Below are 26,673 nucleotides of genomic sequence, written 5' to 3' on the forward strand. Positions count from 1 at the left end.
GCTGGTCACATGCACAGGGATTCATAGGGGACCTACACTGTAACACATCGATTTTACAAACCGATATTCGTACAATTGAGTTTAAAGGTCAGAACTGAATACATTCAGTAAAAGAAATATTAACGACAGAAAGCACTGTCATCAATTTAGTTGCCAATAATTGAATGTTGAAAAAACATGAGAAAACTGAATTCACAGAGATAACCCTTTTAAAAGAAATTAAAACTGTTTCTCAGGCGTCACAGCATTGTACATGGTTCAATTTCCGTTACCTGGCCTCTGCATATCCATGCATTACTGAAACTCTTAACAATATACTGGGTCATTATGTATCTAACAGAGATGGCGTCTTCACTGGCTTTCATCCTGGTAGCATGAAGTGTTTCAATTATTCAGTGAAAAACCAAGCAGCGTTAAAAAACTTCAATAATTTGTAAAAGTGACATTATAGATGGTGCTATTTGTAGTTCTCATCACCTTTTGCTATGTCACAGAGGCATAATATCGTGAAAGTGTCAAACCAGAAGAATCATGAGAAATTCCATTCAGAAAATAGTATTTCAAGATGAAAAAAAACCCTCTGAAATAAGCATAGTATTTGTTTGCTATACAGGATGTCGACATGAATCAGAGAATATAAAAACATTATTTTTTCAAAATAAGTTGCTTTATTAATTTTATTTAAATGCACTAATTTTAAGCTCTAAAATGGATGCTATCACAAATATACCAGATAGTGGCACAATGCAACATAATAGTCAGCTTGGTTTGTAAAATATATTTTAACTAAATACGGACTCCAAATTGTTTGGTAAATGTTTTTCAACTCTAGTTGGTTAGAAAAAGACACTCAATTGTTGAGTTTCAGTTTGTAAAATTTGGACTTGTATGAATTAATCCCTGATGCAGATGAACTATTTCACAGAGAAGTTCTCGTGCTTTTCTCTCTATCCAACATCATTAAAAAATCAATATTAATTTTTAAATATGAAAACTAATTAGATACTTACCACATAAAGGAGAAAGAAATTGATAAAAATCACTTGCTTTAAAATTATTAGGTAATCCATCTTGGAAAATCTTGGCATATGTATGTCTGTCCGTTAACATTCACTCTTTCTACAAGACTGATCGCAGCACAATGCTGTACATCCTCGCCCACTCCGTAACCGTCCTAGTCTGCCACTTAATCAGTACGACGACTTCTGATTGATGCCTTGTCCCTATCGCACATTATACACATACCCTGTCCTCATTTTTTTAGGCAACACGTATCTGCAAGACAGCTCCTCAAAATTCCCTACTCTTGAAGACACATGAATGAGAAAGTGAAGAGGTGGATAGCATCTGGAATATTTCTGTTCTCCATCTATACCATTCTCATCTCTTTCTCTGTTTTTTTTTACACAATGCAATCTGAGCTATTGTTTTAGTGTGCCCGTTGAGGATACAGTAATGCCTATGGAGGTGGGAAAGTAGGGAGGGTGTGCACAAATCAACTACACTCTGACATCACAAATTTACTCTAATGCTATACCTGACACTGCTAGTAAATAACACCCTACACCTGACTTACACTCACATTAGACATGTACCCGACATTGCTACAGATTAACCGTTATACTACACCCGGCAGTGCTACAAAATAACTCTCATAACATACTTGACACTGCTACAAGATACCTCTCATAACTTACCTGACACCCCCACAAAATACCTCTCATAACATACAGTGTACCTGGCACTGCTATAAAATACCTCTCATAACAAACCTGACATTGCTACAAAATACCTATAATAACATACCCGATACTGCTTCAAAATAACTCACAACATACCTGACACTACTACGAAATAACTCTCATAAAAAACCTGACACTGCTACAAAGTAACTATCATAACAAATCTGACACTCCTACAAAGTAACTATCATAACATGCCTGACACTGCTACAAAATACCTTTCATACTATATCTGACACTGCTACAAAATAACTCTCACAACAAACCTGACACTGCCACAAAATAACTCTCATAACATACCTGACACTGCTACAAAATACCTCTCCCACTACATCTGACAATGCTACAAAATAGCTCTTATACTATATATACCTGACACTGCCACAAAAATAACTCTCATACTATATATACTTGATACTGCTACAAAATACAAAGTCTGCTGCTTTTTTTTCTCATTGTTCCTGGTGAATGGCACAAAACTGTGATTTTGTCAAAGCTTCCACATTTGAATTCATTTACAAACGTGTGTATGTATAAGCATGTTTTTAAGGTTTCAAGATTTCCTGAGCAGTAACCTCTGCGACTGAACATGCAAGTTCACTAAATTAATATCACTGCAAATCAAAGGGTAGCAAGGTTGGTAATTCTCCTCTAGTACACAACAAAGAATAGTGCCTGGGTGATTAAGATATTAACTGTCAGTAGTGAAGGCTATTGGGATATTTGAAATCAGTGGTGCCTGGGTGATTGGGATATTTGAAATCAGTGGTGCCTGGGTGATTGGGATATTTGAAATCAGTGGTGCCTGGGTGATTGGGATATTTGAAATCAGTGGTGCCTGAGTGATTGGGATATTTGTAGTCAGTGGTACCTGGTTAATTGGGATATTAATATTCTGTTCTGCCAGGGTGATTGGGAAGTTAATAATCAGAGGTGCCTGGGTGATTGGGAAGTTAATAATCAGAGGTGCCTGGGTGATTGGGAAGTTAATAATCAGAGGTGCCTGGGTGATTAGGAAGTTAATAATCAGAGGTGCCTGGGTGATTGGGAAGTTAATAATCAGAGGTGCCTGGGTGATTGGGAAGTTAATAATCAGAGGTGCCTGGGTGATTGGGAAGTTAATAATCAGAGGTGCCTGGGTGATTGGGAAGTTAATAATCAGAGGTGCCTGGGTGATTGGGAAGTTAATAATCAGAGGTGCCTGGGTGATTGGGAAGTTAATAATCAGAGGTGCCTGGGTGATTAAGATATTAACATCCAGTGGTGCCTAGGTGATTGGAAATTAATTTCCAGTTGTGCCTTGGTTATTGGAATATTAATTTCCAGTAGTGCCTTGGTGATTAAGATATTAATATTCAGTTGTGCCTGAGTGATTGAGATATTTATTTCCAGTGGTGCCTGGGTGATTGGGATATTAACTTCCAGTGGTGCCTGGGTGATTGGAAATTAATTTCCAGTGGTGCCTGGGTAATTGGGATATTAATTTCCAGCGGTGCCTGGGATATTAAGATATTAATATTCAGTTGGGCCTGAGTGATTGAGATATTTATTTCCAGTGGTGCCTGGGTGATTAAGATATTAACTTCCAGTGATGCCTGGGTGATTGGAAATTAATTTCCAGTGGTGCCTAGGTAATTGGGATATTAATTTCCAGCGGTGCCTGGGATATTAAGATATTTTAATATTCAGTTGGGCCTCAGTAATTGAGATATTAACTTCCAGTGATGCCTGGGTGATTGGAAATTAATTTCCAGTGGTGCCTGGGTAATTGGGATATTAATTTCCAGTGGGGCCTGGGTGATTGAGATATTAACTTTCAGTGGTGTCTGGATGATTCAGATATTGATTTCTAGCGGTGCCTTCGTGATTGGGATATTAATTTCCAGTGGTGCCTGGGTGATTGGGATAATAACTTCCAGTCGTGCCTGAGTGATTGGGATATTAATTTTCAGTGGTGTCTGGATGATTGGGATATTAATTTTCAATGGTGTCTGCATGATTGGTTGATTGGGATATTAATTTTCAGTGGTGTCTGCATGATTGGTTGATTGGGTTATTAATTTTCAATGGTGTCTGCATGGTTGGAATATTAATTAAGTCAGCAAAGGTCCAAACTTATTCACTTCATACATGTATTTGTATACTCACACAAAATAAACATGCTGTGCAAATGTTGAAAGGGAAATAGAAAGACAATCTTTTCAATAACAAGACACTACATTCTACACATAACAACAGGATGACAAGGTTACAATCAAGTTCAGAACTTGCAAGCACTGTAACACAAAACAAGGAACATAGTTGTAGTTAGAACTCGGTGAAAGCAAATTAATAGAAACAACCATCAACAATAAACACGGAAGAGCAAAGAGCTGTGTGTAGTAGATGTAACAATGTGTGCACTAGCTCCATTCTTCTGATAACAGACAATGAAGAGCAAAGAGCTGTGTGTAGTAGATGTAACAATGTGTGCACTAGCTCCATTCTTCTGATAACAGACAATGAAGAGCAAATAGCTGTGTGTAGTAGATGTAACAATGTGTGCACTAGCTCCATTCTTCTGATAACAGACAATGAAGAGCAAAGAGCTGTGTGTAGTAGATGTAACAATGTGTGCACTAGCTCCATTCTTCTGATAACAGACAATGAAGAGCAAAGAGCTGTGTGTACTAACTCCAATCGCCTGATAATAAAGCACACATTTGCCACATACTTTGAGGATACCATTATTAGAGGTGTAAAAACTTCAAACTCCAGCCGTTCCCTTATTTATCTGGTAAATAGAAGACATTGTGAAAGCAATGCTTCCGTTTGTGGTTTTAATTACAGCGCTTGTACAGACTGCTAGTGAGGCAGGCCTAGGATATCTACTGATCCACACACTGCTGAACCCCCAGGCCTTTTGTTTTCACGTGGGGAAGGTGAAATTCCTCCCAAGTCACAGTCTGTGGAAAATTACGACATCGCCGACATAACACGAGTTGGGAGAGATTGTAAGCAGATATGGGTAGTGTGCTCTCTCTTAAACTACTATTTGATTGCGTGATAAAGCTGTATCTGTCAAATACCCGAGCTAGTCCTAGCATCTTCCATGAGAACACAAATCATCAAACACATAACCCTGAAAACAGCCGGTGCTTCGAACATGCCTACAAATCTATTACAAATCTTACAGTTGTCTATTACAGATGCACACATATGTATTATCCCCTTATATAAAGCAACCTTAAAAATATGCAACATCACAAATGATACAAATGACCACTGTTATACTGCAATAAACACTTGTTTCCCTCCTACAGCAGCCATATTTTCCTAAATTCGTCTGGGCATGTGGCCATACAAAAACAATCAGCACTAAAACATTACACCTCAGAGTTTCTCCACACCATAAGATAGTGCAGGCAACTGTTTGTTGCTGTAAATTATCACTTATATCCACTTGTAATTAAATACATATGCAACATAAATAGTCACAGGTTAGAAACTAACACTAAAACATTCAGTTTTCAAAATTTCTCACAATTTTTTTACTGTGGTTACTGCCCATCGGAGGTCACAATCAGCTAGATGTGTAAATGTGCCAGTCTCACAAAAATATATGCACAAGTACTCAGTTTCAGAAAAGTCAAAGCACTTGACTAAGCACCAACCCCAAAATCCCAACAACTCTCAAAGTTCAACAACCTTAAGAACAGGGTAATCTCAACCATGGCATAAACACCTCTCTTTGCGACAAGAAGCACTAACTTGTCCAGAGTAAATGGAAGGAAAAAATGTCTCTGCCAAGCTCACTTACTCTGCCAAAAAACGGCTACTTAAGTAACTAGTCCAGTGAATGGAACGTTCTGTATCACCAGGAAAGCCAGCATGGGTCAGACACACAATCCACACATGTATACATACCATGTGAAAACGGGAAGTAAAGACATCACACATGAATGCATGAACCAATGAGACAGAGCTCCTAATTGTGAACTTCTAAAGGCAAGCTCTAAATGCAATCATAAAATACACTTTAAGCAGAATATATGGCTGGCAAACTTACATTCTTGTAGGATCAAACTAGACACTCTAGGTCCTAATCGTATTCTGTCACATCAGTTCACATTGGTCACATCAGTGGTCATCCTTATCGTTATCACACAACAATAGTACATGACACAGTCACTACACTATTCTGGCCACAGGGAAGACATGACACAGTCACTACACTATTCTGGCCACAGGGAAGACATGACAGTCACTACACTATCCTGGCCACAGGGAAGACCTTTTGGCCAGCACACTGTAGTGACTGTGGCATGTCATGTCTCTGGCCAGCATACTGTAGTGACTGTGTCATTACTTACCTCTGGCCAGCATAGTGTAGTGACTGTGTCATGTTTTACCTCTGGCCAGCATATTGTAATGACTGTGTCATGTCTTCCCTCTGGCCAGCATATTGTAGTGACTGTGACATGTCATGTCTCTGGCCAGCATAGTGTAGTGACTGTTTATGCTGGCCAGAGGGAAGACATGACACAGTCACCACAATATGCTGGCCAGAGGGAAGACATGACACAGTCACCACAATATGTTGGCCAGAGGGAAGACATGACACAGTCACTACAATATGCTAGTCAGAGACATGACATGACACAGTCACTACACTATGCTGGCCAGAGACATGACATGACACAGTCACCACAATATGCTGGCCAGAGGGAAGACATGACACAGTCACCACAATATGTTGGCCAGAGGGAAGACATGACACAGTCACTACAATATGCTAGTCAGAGACATGACATGACACAGTCACTACACTATGCTGGCCAGAGACATGACATGTCACAGTCACTACAATATGCTGGCCAGAGGGAAGACATGACACAGTCATTACAATATGCTGGCCAGAGGTAAAACATGACACAGTCACTACACTATGCTGGCCAGCGGTAAGTAATGACACAGTCACTACAGTATGCTGGCCAGAGACATGACATGCCACAGTCACTACAGTGTGCTGGCCAAAAGGGAAGATATGACACAGTCACTACAGTATGCTGGCCAGAGACATGACATGTCACAGTCACTACAGTATGCAGGCCAGAGAGAAGACATGACACGATCACTACATTATGCTGGTCCGCGGGAAGACATGACACAGTCACTACAATTATTGGCCAGAAGGAAGACATGTCACAGTCACTACAGTATGTTGGCCAGAGGGAAGACATGACACAGTCACTACATTACGCTGGCCAGAGGGAAGACATGTCACAGTCACTACACTATCCTGGCCAGAGGGAAGACATCTCACAGTCACTACAATATCCTGGCCATAAAGAAGACATGACACAGTATTCATTACAATATGCTGGCCAGTGGGAAGACATGTCACAGTCACTACAGTATGCTGACCAGAGGTAAGACATGTCACAGTCACTACAATATGCTGGTCAGAGGGAAGACATGACACAGTCACTACAATAGGCTGGCCAGAGGGAAGACATGACACAGTCACTACAGTATGCTGGTCAGAGGGAAGACATGTCACCGTCACTACAATATGCTGTCAAGAGGGAAGACATGTCACAGTCTGCTGAAAAATTAACATGTCACAGTCACTACAGTGTGCTAGAGGAGAGACATGTCACAATCTCTACAGATTGCTGGGTTGAGATGTCATAAACAGAGATAGAGAACTCTGAATGAGAAGTCATATACTGGTACATGAATCAGATACACAACTCTGAATGAGAAGTCATATACTGGTACATGAATCAGAGAACTCTGAATGAGAAGTCATACACTGGTACATGAATCAGATACACAACTATGAATGAGAAGTCATACACTGGTACATGAATCGGATACACAACTCTGAATGAGAAGTCATATACTGGTAGGCCTACATGAATCAGAGAACTCTGAATGAGAAGTCATATACTGGTACATGAATCAGAGAACTCTGAATGAGAAGTCATATACTGGTACATGAATCAGAGAACTCTGAATGAGAAGTCATACACTGGTACATGAATCGGATACACAACTCTGAATGAGAAGTCATACACTGGTACATGAATCAGAGAACTCTGAATGAGAAGTCATACACTGGTACATGAATCAGATACACAACTCTGAATGAGAAGTCATATACTGGTACATGAATCAGATACACAACTCTGAATGAGAAGTCATACACTGGTACATGAATCAGATACACAACTCTGAATGAGAAGTCATATACTGGTACATGAATCAGATACACAACTATGAATGAGAAGTCATATACTGGTACATGAATCAGATACACAACTATGAATGAGAAGTCATATACTGGTACATGAATCGGATACACAACTCTGAATGAGAAGTCATATACTGGTACATGAATCAGATACACAACTCTGAATGAGAAGTCATATACTGGTACATGAATCAGATACACAACTATGAATGAGAAGTCATATACTGGTACATGAATCAGATACACAACTATGAATGAGAAGTCATATACTGGTACATGAATCAGAGAACTCTGAATGAGAAGTCATACACTGGTACATGAATCAGATACACAACTCTGAATGAGAAGTCATATACTGGTACATGAATCGGATACACAACTCTGAATGACAAGCCATATACTGGTACATGAATCGGATACACAACTCTGAATGAGAAGTCATATACTGGTACATGAATCAGAGAACTCTGAATGACAAGCCATATACTGGTACATGAATCGGATACACAACTCTGAATGACAAGCCATATACTGGTACATGAATCGGATACACAACTCTGAATGACAAGCCATATACTGGTACATGAATCAGAGAACTCTGAATGAGAAGTCATACACTGGTACATGAATCGGATACACAACTCTGAATGAGAAGTCATATACTGGTACATGAATCAGATACACAACTATGAATGAGAAGTCATACACTGGTACATGAATCGGATACACAACTCTGAATGAGAAGTCATATACTGGTACATGAATCAGATACACAACTCTGAATGAGAAGTCATACACTGGTACATGAATCAGATACACAACTATGAATGAGAAGTCATACACTGGTACATGAATCAGATACACAACTCTGAATGAGAAGTCATATACTGGTACATGAATCAGAGAACTCTGAATGAGAAGTCATACACTGGTACATGAATCGGATACACAACTCTGAATGAGAAGTCATATACTGGTACATGAATCAGATACACAACTCTGAATGAGAAGTCATATACTGGTACATGAATCAGATACACAACTCTGAATGAGAAGTCATATACTGGTACATGAATCAGAGAACTCTGAATGAGAAGTCATACACTGGTACATGAATCAGATACACAACTCTGAATGAGAAGTCATACACTGGTACATGAATCAGATACACAACTCTGAATGAGAAGTCATACACTGGTACATGAATCAGAGAACTCTGAATGAGAAGTCATACACTGGTACATGAATCAGATACACAACTATGAATGAGAAGTCATACACTGGTACATGAATCGGATACACAACTCTGAATGAGAAGTCATATACTGGTACATGAATCAGATACACAACTATGAATGAGAAGTCATACACTGGTACATGAATCAGATACACAACTCTGAATGAGATGTCATATACTGGTACATGAATCAGAGAACTCTGAATGAGAAGTCATACACTGGTACATGAATAGGATAGAGGATTCTGCATGAGAAGTCGTATATTGGTGCCTGAATGAGATAGAGGACTCATTATATACTTATTTAATACAACTTTATCATCATTAGTATCAAATATGAAATGCTACAAAACTAACACAACCGAACAACGAGAGATGCTACAACCAACCAACATGTACATGTAGTAATGGCATAGTGAATTCCAGTGGAGTACAAAGTACAGCCAATCAAGGTAAGATACCATAGAGCTATCAACAGTAGGCGGGAGCAGTGCAATCCCCGTAGTCAACCGCTGGTTTAGTCTAGTAGCCTTTAATGTCAGGCATTTTGAAGGGCGTGAGAAATATACTCCATCAACTGAATGTCTGAAGCGGGTCGATTAAATCAAACCAATTTGAAGGCTGGGTGTTCAAGAGAGATTAGAGTCACTTTATCTGGTATTATGTAATCAGACTGCTCTCCATTGAGCATGATGGATGGAAAATAGACTGTACCTCCACGGTGCAGCATGGGCGTGCCAGCCTAGGACTGCCACAGCATTTACATCTCCTCTTATACTTTGTTTATCCTTGGCTGACGGGTCATACTCACTTTTTCCCAGTCAGAAGATTTCCTGTGAGACACTGCTATTACTGAATGAACCATAGTATGTGTACTCCGATATGAGTTTTGTGTCCTTGTGCAAATTCCAACTGATACACATTCAAATTAATTTTTAAAAAATGTCTGCAGTCCAACTCTTACCTAATTTTTAAAGCATATAACTTAAGTGTCATTATGCAATCCAGCTGTCTACTGCTACATTGAATATTACTAGCTCAGTATAATGGTTAACCAAGGAACATGCTTATGTGAAAGCAGAAAACAAATGATGAAGTAAAGGTCATCAGAAGGACTATGGAAAACTACTCAAATATCACATCCAAAGGCTTTGTTTCACCCAAGAAAGCGCAGATTAATGGACAGATTCTAAGGTGAGTTTTATGGACCATATACTGCATTCTGGTAAAATAATATAAAGATATTCTTTCATCCCAAATTGTACTTTTGTGAAACCTGTTTATGTAATATTTATATTTCCAATAAAAACCAATAAAATAATCTTAGAATCCAAACATTTAAATTTCTACATTTAGGTAAGAGGAGACAATTAGTGCACACATTTTCTAAGCATGCAGTTTTTAATGGTCTGATGATTGATGCTTGCATAAAATTAATACTTGTATTCTGTATATATTTTGTATTCATTTTCTCCTTCTTCAATTTACAGTCAGACATCTATAACCTTATACTAATTTGATCTAAATACTTGTAACCTTATGTAATTCAAACATGTAACATGATGTAATTCAAACATAGGGGAGGAAAATGGACAGAGCCTGGTGGAAACCCACAAACATCCGCAGGTTGCTGACAGACCTTCCCTCGTATGTCCACAGAGGAAGCCAGCATAAACTGGATGTGAACTCACAGCGACCACATTGGCGAGAGGCTCCTGGGTCATTACGCTGCGCTAGCTCGCTAACCAACTGAGCCACGGTGGCCTCCTCCAAACTTGTAACCTTGATTCATGCAAATTTGTTACCTTATGTAATTACCTTATGTACTACAAACTTGTAACCTTACTTAATTCAAACTTGTAACCTTATGTAGTTCAATCTTGTAATCTTATGTAATACAAACTTGTAACCTTACGTAATACAAATTTGTAACCTAATGTAATATAAACTTGTAACCTTATTTAATAAAAAATTGGAACCTAATGTAATACAAACTTGTAACCTTACATAATTCAAACTTGCAACCTTATGTAATACAAACTTGCAACCATACTCAATTCAAACTTGTAACCTTATGTAATTCAAACTTGTAACCAGATGTAATACAAACTTGTAACGTTATGTAATACAAACTTGCAACCATACATAATTCAAACTTGTAACCTTATGTAATTCAAACTTGTAACCTCAAGTAATTCAAACTTGTAACCTGATGTAATTCAAACTTGTAATCCAATGTAATACAAACTTGTAACCTTATGTAATACAAACTTGCAACCATACATAATTCAAACTTGTAACCTTATGTAATTCAAACTTGTAACCTCAAGTAATTCAAACTTGTAACCTGACGTAATTCAAACTTGTAATCCAATGTAATATAAACTTGTAACCTTATGTAATACAAACTTGAAAACCTTACGAAATTCAAACTTGTAACCATATGTAATACAAACTTGCAATCTTACATAATTCAAACTTGTAACATTACATAATTCAAACCTGTAATCTGAAATAATTTACACTTTACTGATGCAGTACTACAGCTCTCCACACCTGCACTTTCTTACCATTAAAGACCACATATTTTACCTGAAAACCCTGACATTCCATTCAAAGTCAACCCAGACACTCAGACAGAACACCCACTGGGCAATCTACTCATTTATGAATAATGGCTTTATATGAGCACACAAATTCATCCAGAAGTCAAAGGTTAAGTATAGTTCTGATCTCTGCATGACACAAGCCATATGGCACAGTCTAGTTAGGTAATATCATATCTCAATAAACTTTGATAAAGTGAGGGCGGGGGTGCAACTCCAGTATAACTCTTCACAACACATCGACCAAAACCACACATTTCTGATCTGGCAGATGTCTCTTTCAAGAACGGGGGCTTCTATGGGGAAGGCAAAGAAAACCGACAGATCTTGACTTAATCATCTTAAGTACTTCTGTGCTTAATGTTTAGTTCCCTCTAGTACACTTAAATTGTTAGTATCTTGAACATAATATATAGCCATAAGAGACAATTAATGGAATTCCATTTTCTTAGATTTAAATATGAGTTTCTGTCTTGTTTTGTTGTTTAATTTTTTATCCTAATTAAACTTCTTTTGATGCATACATACATGCACGCCACATATTTCCACATCTGTTGTTCCATTCAATCCACTGTTAAACACTTGTCTGGTCCTTAACGTTGGGAGCTTGAAAATGAACTGATGTTGCCTTAATTTAATAACAGGCCTGAAAATATCTTCAAGGTTTCAGTGAAAATCGTTAAAAGAAGAAAACCATTGCTGGAGGTCTGCTAGGTCCCCCTTGTGAACCCCACCTGGAATCTTGACCCCAGAAATTTGCTTCTCATATATGTGAGTAAGGATAAATATTTCTGTGGAATAACAGGCAATAAAACAGATTTAACAAATCTTCAGTTTGACAGTTGGGGTCATTATGTCGTTAGCTAGCCCTCATAGCAGACAGAGTGGCCTCCTTAGGATGTTACAGACACAGTGTATTATTTCAAAGTTGACAGCTTATAAGAGTTGTATATTAACCAGATACCCCACTGAGTATCAGCAAAGAAATGGATACTTACTCTGAGGCCCCAGAGGAGGGTACCCAAAAAAGAGGCCATACACATGTAGAATAAACAAAATGCTCCTTGTCACAATTTTAGCTCCTGTTTTTTTTTTTCTTTTTTTTTGTTTGTTTTTTTTTCAGTATTTCTGATGAAATGATAAGACATGGAATTACTGAACATTACTGAATAAAAAACATTATTCTCGTGGTCTTTAAAAAACAGTGTACCAGTAACTGTATTTACTTGATGAGTGTTACACACTGGCAGAGGACTCTTCATCCAAGCCATGGTTTATGTGGCAAGGAAGCCAGGCCATGTACATGTATGAAGGAAACCACAGTCTCACTGAGGAACCTCTACATTGTCCTTAACCTCATGGTATGAAGCTGATTCGTCAGCAGCTTTTTATATGTATGTGGAATGTGGAGATCAATTGGCCTGGTTTCCTTTGGGTTCTACCTGGTTTCCTTTTGACTCTACTCAGTTTCCTGTGGACCTTGCCCTGTTTCCTCCAGCCTAGTACCTGCTCACCTTCAACCAGCAGGTGGTGGCTGAACCAGCAAGAGATTGTTTACAGCAAACCACCTTATGGCTTGAGATTATTTACTTATTTTATTTGCTTTTCATTCAGTTTCGCACCCATATTCAGTTTGACATTTTTACAAGAAGTGTGCAGATATTTCTTGCAGGCACCTACCTTGCACTTCCCTGAGACACAGGCCCCTTCATGGATGCCCACGTCACATGGAGTTCCATCCGGCACCATGGGGGCAAACTTGGCATAGAATTTATACCCTCTGGCCAGACAGGACAACTCACATTGGTTGCGCGCTATTGGACACAAAACAAGACAAGGTTTATAATCCCATGTGACTTTTTTTTCGCATTCTTTTACAAGCAAAAGTAGGAGTATAATAATAATTATTTTTGACTGAAGTAGGCTTGATATCCTCTGACATATAGAGGCCATTCTTTTTTTTTAATATCATTAACATCAAATCATTCTCATTTTATCAATTTTAACATATCAGGTGCGAGTTTCCATTACCCAAAATGGCGCCTGTTTCTGCAATGACATCAGGCAATCCATATTCCCCCTATATTCTATGTGGACTGAAGAGCATAGGATACGAATGATGCAAAATCTTGTTTCCTGTTTCTTTGATATAGCATATCCCATTGTAAGAAGTTGAGATGAATTGTATGGTAGATTTATAGTTAACAGTACATCAAAAATAAAGCTTGTAGCTGGTTATAGGTCTGTTTCCACTCCTTCCAAAATATGTTACTGGTTATGCAATGTATTATATGTTGTATTTTCTGTTAGGCTGAACTACTGCTAGCTAGTGTATGGAACAGGACCTAAAAATCATGATACATGTGCCCCTCCTCCCCTCCCTTCCAATCGCAAATAGTATCCCAAGCATATAACTGCAACACAAGCCAGGAATACTCTGTTGTCTCTGGAGGTAGAGAAATGGCAATGTACGCCTATTACTACATGTTCATGTATGGCAGAGATACATGCCCATGTCACGCTATTACTGGTACATGTATGGCAGAGATACATGTCCATGTCACCCTATTACTGGTACACGTATGGCAGAGATACATGCCCATGTCACCCTATTACTGGTACATGTATGGCAGAGATACATGTCCATGTAGGCCTATTACTGGTACATGTATGGCAGAGATACATGTCCATGTCACCCTATTACTGGTACATGTATGGCAGAGATACATGTCCATGTCGCCCTATTACTGGTACATGTATGGCAGAGATACATGTCCATGTAGGCCTATTACTGGTCCATGTATGGCAGAGATACATGTCCATGTCGCCTTATTACTGGTACATGTATGGCAGAGATACATGTCCATGTCGCCCTATTACTGGTACATGTATGGCAGAGATACATGTCCATGTCACCCTATTACTGGTACATGTATGGCAGAGATACATGCCCATGTCACGCTATTACTGGTACATGTATGACAGAGATACATGTCCATGTAGGCCTATTACTGGTCCATGTATGGCAGAGATACATGTCCATGTCGCCTTATTACTGGTCCATTTATGGCAGAGATACATGCCCATGTCGCAATATTACTGGTACATGTATGGCAGAGATACATGTCCGTGTCACCCCATTACTGGTCCATGTATGGCAGAGATACATGTCCATGTCGCCTTATTACTGGTCCATGTATGGCAGAGATACATGTCCATGTCACCCTATTACTGGTACATGTATGGCAGAGATACATGCCCATGTCACCCTATTACTGGTCCATGTATGGCAGAGATACATGTCCATGTCGCCCTATTACTGGTCCATGTATCTCAGAGATACATGCCCATGTCGCCCTATTACTGGTACATGTATGGCAGAGATACATGTCCGTGTCACCCTATTACTGGTCCATGTATGGCAGAGATACATGTCCATGTCGCCCTATTACTCTTCCATGTATGGCAGGGATACATGTCCATGTCGCCCTATTACTGGTCTCTGCCATACATGTTGCCCTATTACTGGTACATGTGTGGCAGAGATACATGTCCATGTCACCCTATTACTGGTACATGTATGGCAGAGATACATGTCCATGTCGCCCTATTACTGGTACATGTATGGCAGAGATACATGCCCATGTCGCCCTATTACTGGTACATGTATGGCAGAGATACATGTCCATGTCGCCCTATTACTGGTACATGTATGGCAGAGATACATGTCCATGTCGCCCTATTACTGGTACATGTATGGCAGAGATACATGCCCATGTAGGCCTATTACTGGTACATGTATGGCAGAGATACATGTCCATGTTGCCCTATTACTGGTCCATGTATGGCAGAGATACATGCCCATGTCGCCTTATTACTGGTACATGTATGGCAGAGATACATGCCCATGTCGCCCTATTACTGGTCCATGTATGGCAGAGATACATGCCCGTGTCGCCCTATTACTGGTACATGTATGGCAGAGATACATGCCCATGTCACGCTATTACTGGCAGAGATACATGTCCATGTCGCCCTATTACTGGTCTCTGCCATACATGTTGCCCTATTACTGGTACATGTGTGGCAGAGATACATGTCCATGTCGCCCTATTACTGGTACATGTATGGCAGAGATACATGCCCATGTCGCCCTATTACTGGTACATGTATGGCAGAGATACATGTCCATGTCGCCCTATTACTGGTACATGTATGGCAGAGATACATGTCCATGTCGCCCTATTACTGGTACATGTATGGCAGAGATACATGCCCATGTAGGCCTATTACTGGTACATGTATGGCAGAGATACATGTCCATGTTGCCCTATTACTGGTCCATGTATGGCAGAGATACATGCCCATGTCGCCTTATTACTGGTACATGTATGGCAGAGATACATGCCCATGTCGCCCTATTACTGGTCCATGTATGGCAGAGATACATGCCCGTGTCGCCCTATTACTGGTACATGTATGGCAGAGATACATGCCCATGTCACGCTATTACTGGCAGAGATACATGTCCATGTCGCCCTATTACTGGTCTCTGCCATACATGTTGCCCTATTACTGGTACATGTGTGGCAGAGATACATGTCCATGTCGCCCTATTACTGGTACATGTATGGCAGAGATACATGTCCATGTCGCCCTATTACTCTTCCATGTATGGCAGAGATACATGCCCATGTCGCCCTATTACTGGTTCATGTATGGCAGAGATACATGTCCATGTCGCCTTATTACTGGTACATGTATGGCAGAGATACATGTCCATGTCGCCCTATTACTGGTACATGTATGGCAGAGATACATGTCCATGTCACCCTATTACTGGTACATGCATGGCAGAGATACATGTCCATGTTGCCCTATTACTGGTACATGTGTGGCAGAGATACATGTCCATGTTGCCCTATTACTGGTACATGTGTGGCAGAGATACATGCCCATGTCGCCCTATTACTGGTACATGTGTGGCAGAGATACATGTCCATGTTGCCCTATTACTGGTACATGTATGGCAGAGATACATGTCCATGTCGCCTTATTACTGGTACATGTATGGCAGAGATACATGTCCATGTCGCCCTATTACTGGTCCATGTATGGCAGAGATACATGTCCATGTCGCCTTATTACTGGTCCATTTATGGCAGAGATACATGCCCATGTTGCCCTATTACTGGTACATGTATGGCAGAGATACATGCCCATGTAGGCCTATTACTGGTACATGTATGGCAGGGATACATGCCCATGTCACCCTATTACTGATACATGTATGGCAGAGATACATGTCCATGTTGCCCTATTACTGGTACATGTATGGCAGAGATACATGCCCATGTCGCCCTATTACTGGTACATGTATGGCAGAGATACATGCCCATGTCACCCTATTACTGATACATGTATGGCAGAGATACATGCCCATGTAGGCCTATTACTGGTACATGTATGGCAGAGATACATGTCCATGTTGCCCTATTACTGGTACATGTATGGCAGAGATATATGCCCATGTCACCTTATTACTGGTACATGTATGGCAGAGATACATGCCCATGTCGCCCTATTACTGGTACATGTATGGCAGAGATATATGCCCATGTCACCTTATTACTGGTACATGTATGGCAGAGATACATGCCCATGTCACCCTATTACTGGTACATGTATGGCAGAGATACATGTCCATGTCGCCCTATTACTGGTCCATGTATGGCAGAGATACATGCCCATGTAGGCCCACTACTACATGTCTGTGTCATTCAGTACAGATATTTAAACAAGTGACGTGATTTGGCTGTGGTTTTAAATCAAGGAGGTTGTCAGATACCTGGCGAAGGGCAGTGGCTTACTTTGAGCTTTCTGTTTCCTCTGCACAAATTAAGGTCAGACTTAAACCTCACCTGACCGCAGTCAGTGAAATATTCTACAATATCGGGTACAGCATAAATACAAATAAATCAATGAAATATCTGTAACAACAATCACAGCTGGTTTTAAACTGGCAGCTGTGAAGACAAGTTTGATGCATTTGAATCATTCCATGTCACTTCAGCCCAAAAATAGTTTTTTGCAATTTTGCAAACATACATGAGGAAACCTGACAGTAATGTATTCGTTGCGATTGCAGCTCATGCTGGCTTCTTCTCCAGGCATATGCGGGAAGATCTTCCAGCATCCAGTAGATGGCTGTGGGTTGCCCAGTTTCCTCCACCATAATGCTGGTTGTTGTCGTATAAGTGAAATTTTACTGAGTATGTCATAGAACTCCAATGAAATGAATAACAAAAAACATTTACAGAAGGTATGCTAAGTTATATCTCCAAATATCAAGTAGGTATGACCGTATATTTATTTGTATGGAGTTTTACGCCATTCTCCAGAATATTTCCCTAATGTGATGGCAGCCAGCTTTAGGTGGAAGAAAACCGGGCAGAGCCCAGAGGAACCCCTTGATCATCCACTGGTTGCTGACAGACCTTCCCACATACGACTGGGGAGGAAGCCAGCATGAGCTGGATCGTGTTCACTATGGTAAGAGGTTCCTCGGTATTAGTGCTGCTACAGCAGCAGGTTAGATACCAGGCCATACAGGCCTCTATGACCCTTTACAAACACATTGCAATGTCATTTTCTCAACATGTTCACATGTATTTGTTGTGGAAACAATGATGGCTGTAACTTCTTAGTCAAGGAGGCTAGAGGACTCGTAACCCACCCGTGGCTGGGCTTTCAGAATATGACCTCAGAAAAACAATATCTTCATTACATTTTTGAGATGTCATTAATGCTTTAGTAAAATTTTTTATTTTTGGTGAGCTGCCATAGGTTAGGTAAAATATGTACTTGATCTTTGTAACTCTAATTATATTATTACTTAAATAATTACAACAAGAGAAGTACAGAACCACTTTTAAATTTCTTCCAGAGATGTTCATGTGCATAGGCAGCAGAACTGTGGGAGCTGGATGGGCTAAAGCCCCCTCTCCCCTTAAAAAAGTTGGGGAGTAATCCCCCCCCCCCAATAATGTGTGGGGGGGGGGGGGGATAGACCAAATGACATCGGCTTGTAGGTTTAAATAAAAATGCTTAACAAATGAAAGGCAACGTGCAGCTTATCCCTGATTTATCATGAACATTTTCCCAAAAAATTGCTCAAATTGCATGTCTAGCGATATAAACGACGAGAGCTTTCAGGGTCTGGGCAGCCCCTGGACCCTCGCCCGATGTGCTAGGACACTACTTCCGCTGCCTCAGTCCCAACAAATTTTATAATATTCCACCACTTCTGATGTGAATCTTGATGTCTGGATGTCAGGAAAATTTCAACGAGGTGAAATGGACTGGAATTACAAACCCCCATGTCATGTAGCGGACAACAGCAGTATTTGTTGAGGACAGCGCACTCTAAATCGCGGAGTGCAGGCTAAGTGAATGCTTGCTTACAGGGTTATGTTTGTAGAAACACATACTTGTGACATACCCCTATAGAGCTACATAATTTAACATACACCCAAACAACTACTAGCAAACCTGTTTGAATAGGAAATTACAGTCATCTGACAATGCTTCACTGCAAATGCGCGTTTCAAGACTGTCAAAATTTAACTGAACGTTACATATGGTGTTTGTTAAGGGCCCAAAGAGCACCTGGAATTTGGAGCCATAACTTGGTAAACCTTCTCCATTTATGCAAAGGCATCTATAAGAAGTTTTTCAGAAAAATGCGAAGGTGTCACCATGCTGTCTGAGATGACAGGCAATATCACATTTGTTGGTTACTATTACACAATACCTGCTCACAGTGAAAAGCAGATTTCTCCATGAATTGAAGTCACTATACCACGACATCAATCTCACCTTAACAAATCCTGCCTTATCTACTTCAAATAAAGGTGAATGCACACGACTAAACTAGGCCAGCATCCGGCGATCCGCCATATTGACTGAACGTAATAAGCAGCTGATCTGTGAACTGGATGGTAAGGTCTACCATCTTACTGCGCTCGCGCAGGCGTTGGAAACCTACACCTACATGTACGCCAACCTGTAATTACATGTAAGCCATATGCGTTCAATGACTTTGTCTCTTTCATTGATATTTTCTGCAGTAGACTTAGAACACCTACTAATATTTCACATATGCCGTAGGCTACTTACCACGGCCAGGTTTATATGTAGGGGCCGGACCGAGTGTCCGATGAGTACCAACATAAGGTGAACATGTATAGGTCTACATGAATCTCTACTTCCGGTGCTTTTTCCACGCTGCTTGGACCATCAAGTTCCCTAACGGAACTTGAGTTGCTGGGGCAACTGCATCAGACTTTTACATGGAGCGGTCTCTGACACTGCTTTGGAGCCATCCTTAGCCGAACAAAATTTTGCCAAACCTAATGTCAGAGCAAACCGAATAACCGTTTTCAGCAATATTTGGTCATATTACGACATGACATGTTGTTGCGGATTGGACCTAATGTAGGCTATCATATACAAGCTATGTTATAGTCTAGTGCTGCGTCACTGGAACGTCGAATGTCGAACACACCATCAATAAACTGACGGATCACCCTCTTATCATATATGACACCGAGGGCATCCAAATACACAGGAATCGATGCGCTGACAGACCGTTAGGCCTACCGATCTGTAAAGTCTTCGAGGCAGATGCATGTACTCGAAGCACTGCGCCACAACAACCGCAATGAGACGGTGCACAGGTCTAGACATCGGGATAATGTATTAAACGTCTAGAGCTAGGTTAACACCATAGTTTTGTCTATTTTTCGGAGAGACGGAGAGATTTGACGTCTCTCAAGTCAAGTCAACTAGCGTCTGTTAATGGTGGAAACCTTGTGTTAAGCAAAGAAAAGTGAAACGGAGGAAATCATTTGGCGAGGGGGTGGATTGGCACTGAACACAAATTAACATCGCATACATTCAATCGTTCTTCATTTATATATTTATATTTGATTGGTGTTGCGTATAGCCTCGCGTTGAAAACTTTTTTCGTTTTTACGACTTCAATCAGGTGTATTGGTGGAGGACACCGCTAGAATATTCGTAAAGGCGGCATCTGAAACTTACGGTTGATAAACGGCACCCAGTCGTACCGCCGGCCAATGTATGTTTTATGGTTATATTTGGCACACTGCTCTGTTCTGTAATCTAGGACACCATTTGGACATTTCTGAAAGCACAAATATCTACGTAAGTTTGGATACGAAAAGTTATACCCATGTTATGTACTTGCAAGTTTCACTCAGATTCGTGAAGAGGTAAGGTCTCTTTATCAGATAATGAGCAAGTGATCATTTTTGAATTATGATTGAATCTCAAAGGAAAAATAAAGAATCTTTTGCAAAAATAATACAAGTCGGATGGATTTATTTTTCGTTACACAAGAAATTATAAGCACAGCAGACTAAGATTATGACTCGCTTTGGAGCTATACAAACTTAATCAATCATCAATAGTTGACAGTAATCGGCACCTGGGTTGGCTGAATGGTAGATTATAATACCATTTATAGTTAACATATAAATGTATGCATGCCTTACTTCAGAAATATAGATCGTAATTAAAATTATTGCTGTGTACATAATAATATCGACTCATATACACCAAGAAATGCACGTTATTTCTATTCTGACGCCTTTAGAGAGATTGTCGTGTTGATGACATTTGTCGTTTTTCATACCTTTCCTTCGCAGATTTTATATTGCTGGTATGACCCGTGGCAATTTCCTATATGATTTAAAGTTGTCCTGAAATAGAAAAAAGAATTATAATGTCAATGTACACAACAGACATAAAGTTTAATGTAATGTCTGATGGAAGTTAGAGAGTAGGTCAGTGCCATATTACCGGCTGTTTGTATGAAAGATGTCCAGCATGAACATTTGCTACCTACAAGGATTAAACCTGCGCTAGGCTCTTTAACACTGTACTTATGATGATTTAAAACTGTGTGGAATTACTCCAGGTGAAAAGTTTATTCCAGATTCGACATGTTTATGTACGATTGCCGCTGTTACTACGGGCAGAGGTGGCTGACCTGTGTGATGTCTGACACCGTCTGGAGCGTGCGGACAGTCCCTGGCCACATGGCTGTGAGCACGAGGACCAGGTGCCCCAGTTTGACCAGCTATCCCATTCCGGCCGATGTCCACTGGTCGTGTCCGCCTGAAAATAAGTACATCTGCTATATTATGATAAATACGTGTACAAATGATTAGAGTCAGCACACAACGTATTCGGTTTATATTCAAACAGACCGTGCGTTGTACTCAAGGATATAGACATATATAGATGTATAATCAGTAGTGAAACTCGCGCACCAAGAATATAGATAAGTCCTTCACACTTCATTCAAAGGTTTGACGATTGAATATCATGGCGACAACATTCAGCACAGACTCGATTTCGTTCATGGCTCGAATACTTATAATAGTGCCCGATTACAGCTAGAGTACATGAGACATTTGCACCCTTTGTCAGTGCCCGATTACAGCTAGGGTACACGAGACATTTGTATACGCGACAGAAGCACCCTTTGTCAGTGCCCGATTACAGCTAGGTTACATGAGACATTTGTAGACGCGACAGAAGCACCCTTTGTCATTGACGAATTAGTCATAGACGAACTAAAGCCTTCGACGAATGAGCTTTGATCCTTTGTAAATAGTGAGTGAGTGAGTGCTTGGGGTTTAACGTCGTACTCAACAATTTTTCAGTCATATGACGACGAAGGAATCATTAGGGTGCATGTACGTGTAATGTGCCTCCTTGTAGCAGGACGGATTTCCACCGCTCTTTTATCTAGTGCTACTTCACTGAGACGACTTACCGAAGGCAAGTAAGTTGCCCCGCCCGAGCCATTATACTGATACGGATCAACCAGTCGTTGCACTATCCCCTTCATGCTGAAGGCCAAGCGAGGAAGTTACAACTTCCTCTTTTAAAGTCTTAGGTGTGACTCGATCAAGGATTGATCCTGGATCTACCGGTCCCGAAGCAGACGCTCTACCTAAATCGTCTGAAGGCGCACAGGTATATTTATGGCGCATCTTGCCTCCCATGGTGCCGTGTGACTGGATAGCTATGCCGAAGATACCAGATATGGCGTCCTAGTACACCACGGGTTAGACCTGTAGTTGACGAATCCCGTTATGCTAAAGGCACCAGCGGACCTGTAGTTGGTGAATCTCCCTTTGCCATAAGTACCAGCTAGTAGGATAATTGGCGAATCTCCCTCTGCTGTAAGCACCAGGTGACCTGTAGTTGGCGAATCTATTCATGCTATAAGCACCAGCGAAGTGTAGTTGGCGAATCTCCTTATGCTATAAGCACCAGCGGACCTGTAGTTGGCGAATCTATGCTATAAACACCAGCGAAGTGTAATTGGCGAATCTCATTATGCTATAAGCACCAGCGAAGTGTAATTGGCGAATCTCATTATGCTATAAGCACCAGCGAAGTGTAGTTGGCGAATCTCCTTATGCTATAAGCACCAGCGAAGTGTAATTGGCGAATCTCATTATGCTATAAGCACCAGCGGACCTGTAGTTGGCGAATCTCCTTATGCTATAAGCAACAGTGAAGTGTAATTGGCGAATCTCATTATGCTATAAGCACCAGCGAAGTGTAGTTGGCGAATCTCCTTATGCTATAAGCAACAGCGAAGTGTAATTGGCGAATCTCATTATGCTATAAGCACCAGCGGACCTGTAGTTGGCGAATCTCCTTATGCTATAAGCAACAGCGAAATGTAAATGGCGAATCTCCCTCTGCTGTAAGCACCAGCGGACCTGTAGTTGGCGAAGTTATCCTGTAGTTATCCTTATGCCATAAGCTCTTGGCCAGGAAGTACATATACTGGCAGTCGTGAGGTTTACTTACAGAGCGGACGCTCTGACCTCCCGACCACAGGGCGGACGCTCTGACCTCTCGACGACTACAGTACAAGCTCATGTTGAGTGGTTTGGCTTTATCAGTAACCCGGAACTATAATGTTTTACATATTAGCCGTGCACTTTAACATGGTGGTATATATAAGTATTCCCGTATCCACAGCTAAGAGACTTGGCAAAACTTTGTGGATTGTAAGCATATGTCAGTTAAGTGGAGACATGAATCCATGGTGGACCTTCATTACATGATAAACTCTTGGTCGCCACTGTTTGGAAAGCAGAAATGTCTCTAGCTATTAAGTTGCCTGTGTTTAACCCCCCGCATTAAAAAAGGAGCTACTCAGGGGTTTGTGTTGCTGCTTTAGAACTTGGTCTTGCGGCTATTAGCCCAGAAGGGCCGTCGTGGTTGACGGCTGGTAAATGAATGTTTGTATTGACGCTTAGATTAAAAACGTACGGCTGTTGTACAAATGCCTGTGTCTGTGTGCGCTCCAGCTGCATTAGTTAGGTATAACATACAGCGTTTCCTCCGTGGCCTGGTAGTAAGAATGCGAGCACGGCGTAATGACAAAGGAGCCTCTCGCCAATGTGGCCGCTGTGAGTTCAAGTCCAGCTCATGCTGGCTTCCTCTCCGGTCGTAAGTGTGATGGTCTGGCAGCAACCTGCGGATGGTCGTGGGTTTCCCCCGATCTGCGGTCTGTTTCCTCCCACCACAATGCTGGCCGCCGTCGTATAAGTGAAATTTTCCATAGCGTAAAACAAAAAGCATATACATAAAATAAATAATACAGCGTTTAAGCAGTTATACGGGTGATTAGCTTTCCACTCCTGTTCAAACAATTGTCACATATGCAGCTACTTGCAATACCTTATTTTTTCTGCTTTTCTCTTCCAACACTTTTACACGTCAGATGTGACCTCAGTGGTATGCCATCAAGAGGCGGCTTGACATGTCATTTACCTTCACTGCCACAAAAACTTAACATTGAGTCCGATGAAGAAGCATCGGGAATATCTCAAATTTTAATGGCAACAGAGTTAGAACTGCCATTCTTAATGTTTACCAGACCTGACATCCTCCAGAACAATTCTACCAAGCGCATGGGTTCGAGGATTCACTGATGTTCCACGTGGGCATATACTTGGGACGCTCAGAGAAATTAGCAAAGCTGTTTTTATGACAGACGCCGGGGCACTGGAAGTTCGTGTTTACACATCACCTATTATCTAATGTTTCCAATTAGCACAATTGTCTCGGGGGCTGACTTCAAAGATCCATCAAAGGGCTTGCATATTGCCCTGATTCTCAAGCCGATGGAAGCCCCGATTGTCCGGAATGCTAAATCTCTGGCGGTCGCGGAATAATGTGTGAAGGTTACGCACGGGTAGAGTACACGCACAGTTTTTCGGTATAGACTACAGCGTAACTGCCTCAGGGTAGTGTAGAGATACCCCTAAGCTGTTTACGTCAACTCGTTATACTCCGCAGCATCTTTCAGCGGCATTTCCAGACGTGACAGATCAGTCGTCTTCTCAAATCTCATGGTGACAGGAAACATTACGCAACGCAACCCATGGGAAAGTCAACGGCGAAAACAAAATAGTCTCCAGTTTGCTTTGGTGAGAAATATATGACAGGTATAGCATACGAAGGGACGTAGTTATGTAGACACGTCTCCAAGGGATTGGTACGTGAAGTTTAGAATTCCCCTAGATGTATTTGTCCACGCTTGTTTTCTCCCTCTGGTCCAGCCTTTCGCTTCCTGTTCCCGAAATGTTGTTTGTATTACTACATAATTATTGAAATTCATTCCCTGACACTAAACAGAACTAAAGCAAATAAATATATGATAGCATTAAGTTTGGTTTCAATGACGTACCATTGCGCAGTAAATATTATACTTTCGAATTTTTTACGAAAGCTATTAAGTTCTGTCAACCTTTGTAGTCATGTTATCTTTTCCGGTTTGGCAAAAGTCTTTCACTGATACTAAAGATGTTTTAATATCAAAATGCTGGTTTTGTTCCATGAGTGAGCTTTGTCAACATTTATATCTCAGTCATCCACGTTTGGATGGTTATATTCGTATAGCGAACGATGACGCCTTTAGAAATCTTGCCTTCTCGTGGTAAAATGTTATGGACTATAATAACAACTGACTCGCATCGTTGACGGACGGTCACTAATTCCTGTCAATAATGACTAGCCTCCCGGGACTTAACGGCTTTCTGAAAACAATTCTCCATAATAACAATCTCAGAGGTTGACATTTCCTCAGGTTAACTTCCTCCGACATTGTACATGAGCAGGTCTTATCTTTACCACATGCCTGATGGGGTGGGGAAGGGCACACACCACACATCCATATCTCTCCTACTGCTTGGCACACTGATGTTTTAATAAACTGGATGGTTATCTGCCTTTCAGTGTTCCCCAAACGAGCCATCATATAGCTAAGATTGGTCTCTAGTGTGTATCATAACAAATGTTCCTTTGCACAAATACTCCTTTAAATGTCAGTGACATCTCAAATGTGAACAGTTTAATCTTAACAGCTATAAAACTGCACTCGAAGCTCATCCGTCAATTATCTTACATAACTTTTCTCTCCCACTTGACTGATATTCCGGGGTCCACTGAATGATGGAAGTTAACCGTCAACATGAATAGGGAGAATAACGCTGAGGTGACAAGAGAAAACAAAGTTGTACACCTACAGGCATCTTATAAAAGTATCCACATGCAGTAACACCGAAAAGATGCCCTCAAACGGTATAGCCATCCCCCTAATCGCACTCTATGAGTTAAGTGGAAAAATCGTTCAGCAATGGACGAGAGAGTTAACATTTAGACTACAATCTAAGCACACCTGTGATCAAACGCTGGTAAAAGGCAAAACGGTCAACATTTAGACTACAA

The 26,673-nt window shown here is 40.8% G+C and overlaps 1 protein-coding gene across 3 annotated transcripts in view; it reads right to left on the reverse strand.

Annotated features, from left to right (window-relative positions):
- The window catches only part of LOC135472947 (thrombospondin type-1 domain-containing protein 4-like), a 166,560-nt gene that overhangs the window by 78,737 nt on the left and 61,150 nt on the right, over positions 1 to 26,673 (reverse strand). For 2 of the 3 annotated variants that reach the window (XM_064752688.1, XM_064752689.1), the window contains exons 3-6: positions 21,899 to 22,026; positions 21,542 to 21,608; positions 20,929 to 21,031; positions 13,504 to 13,637 (exon numbers count right to left, since the gene is read on the reverse strand). In XM_064752688.1, coding sequence (XP_064608758.1) covers positions 13,504 to 13,637; positions 20,929 to 21,031; positions 21,542 to 21,608; positions 21,899 to 22,026 — 432 coding nt within the window. Of the gene's footprint in view, positions 1 to 1,010; positions 1,587 to 13,503; positions 13,638 to 20,928; positions 21,032 to 21,541; positions 21,609 to 21,898; positions 22,027 to 26,673 lie in introns of those variants that run through there. The other variant, XM_064752690.1, reaches the window with a different exon arrangement.

This window comes from Liolophura sinensis, chromosome 8 (genome assembly GCF_032854445.1).
Source record: "Liolophura sinensis isolate JHLJ2023 chromosome 8, CUHK_Ljap_v2, whole genome shotgun sequence".
NCBI classification, from domain to species: domain Eukaryota; kingdom Metazoa; phylum Mollusca; class Polyplacophora; order Chitonida; family Chitonidae; genus Liolophura; species Liolophura sinensis.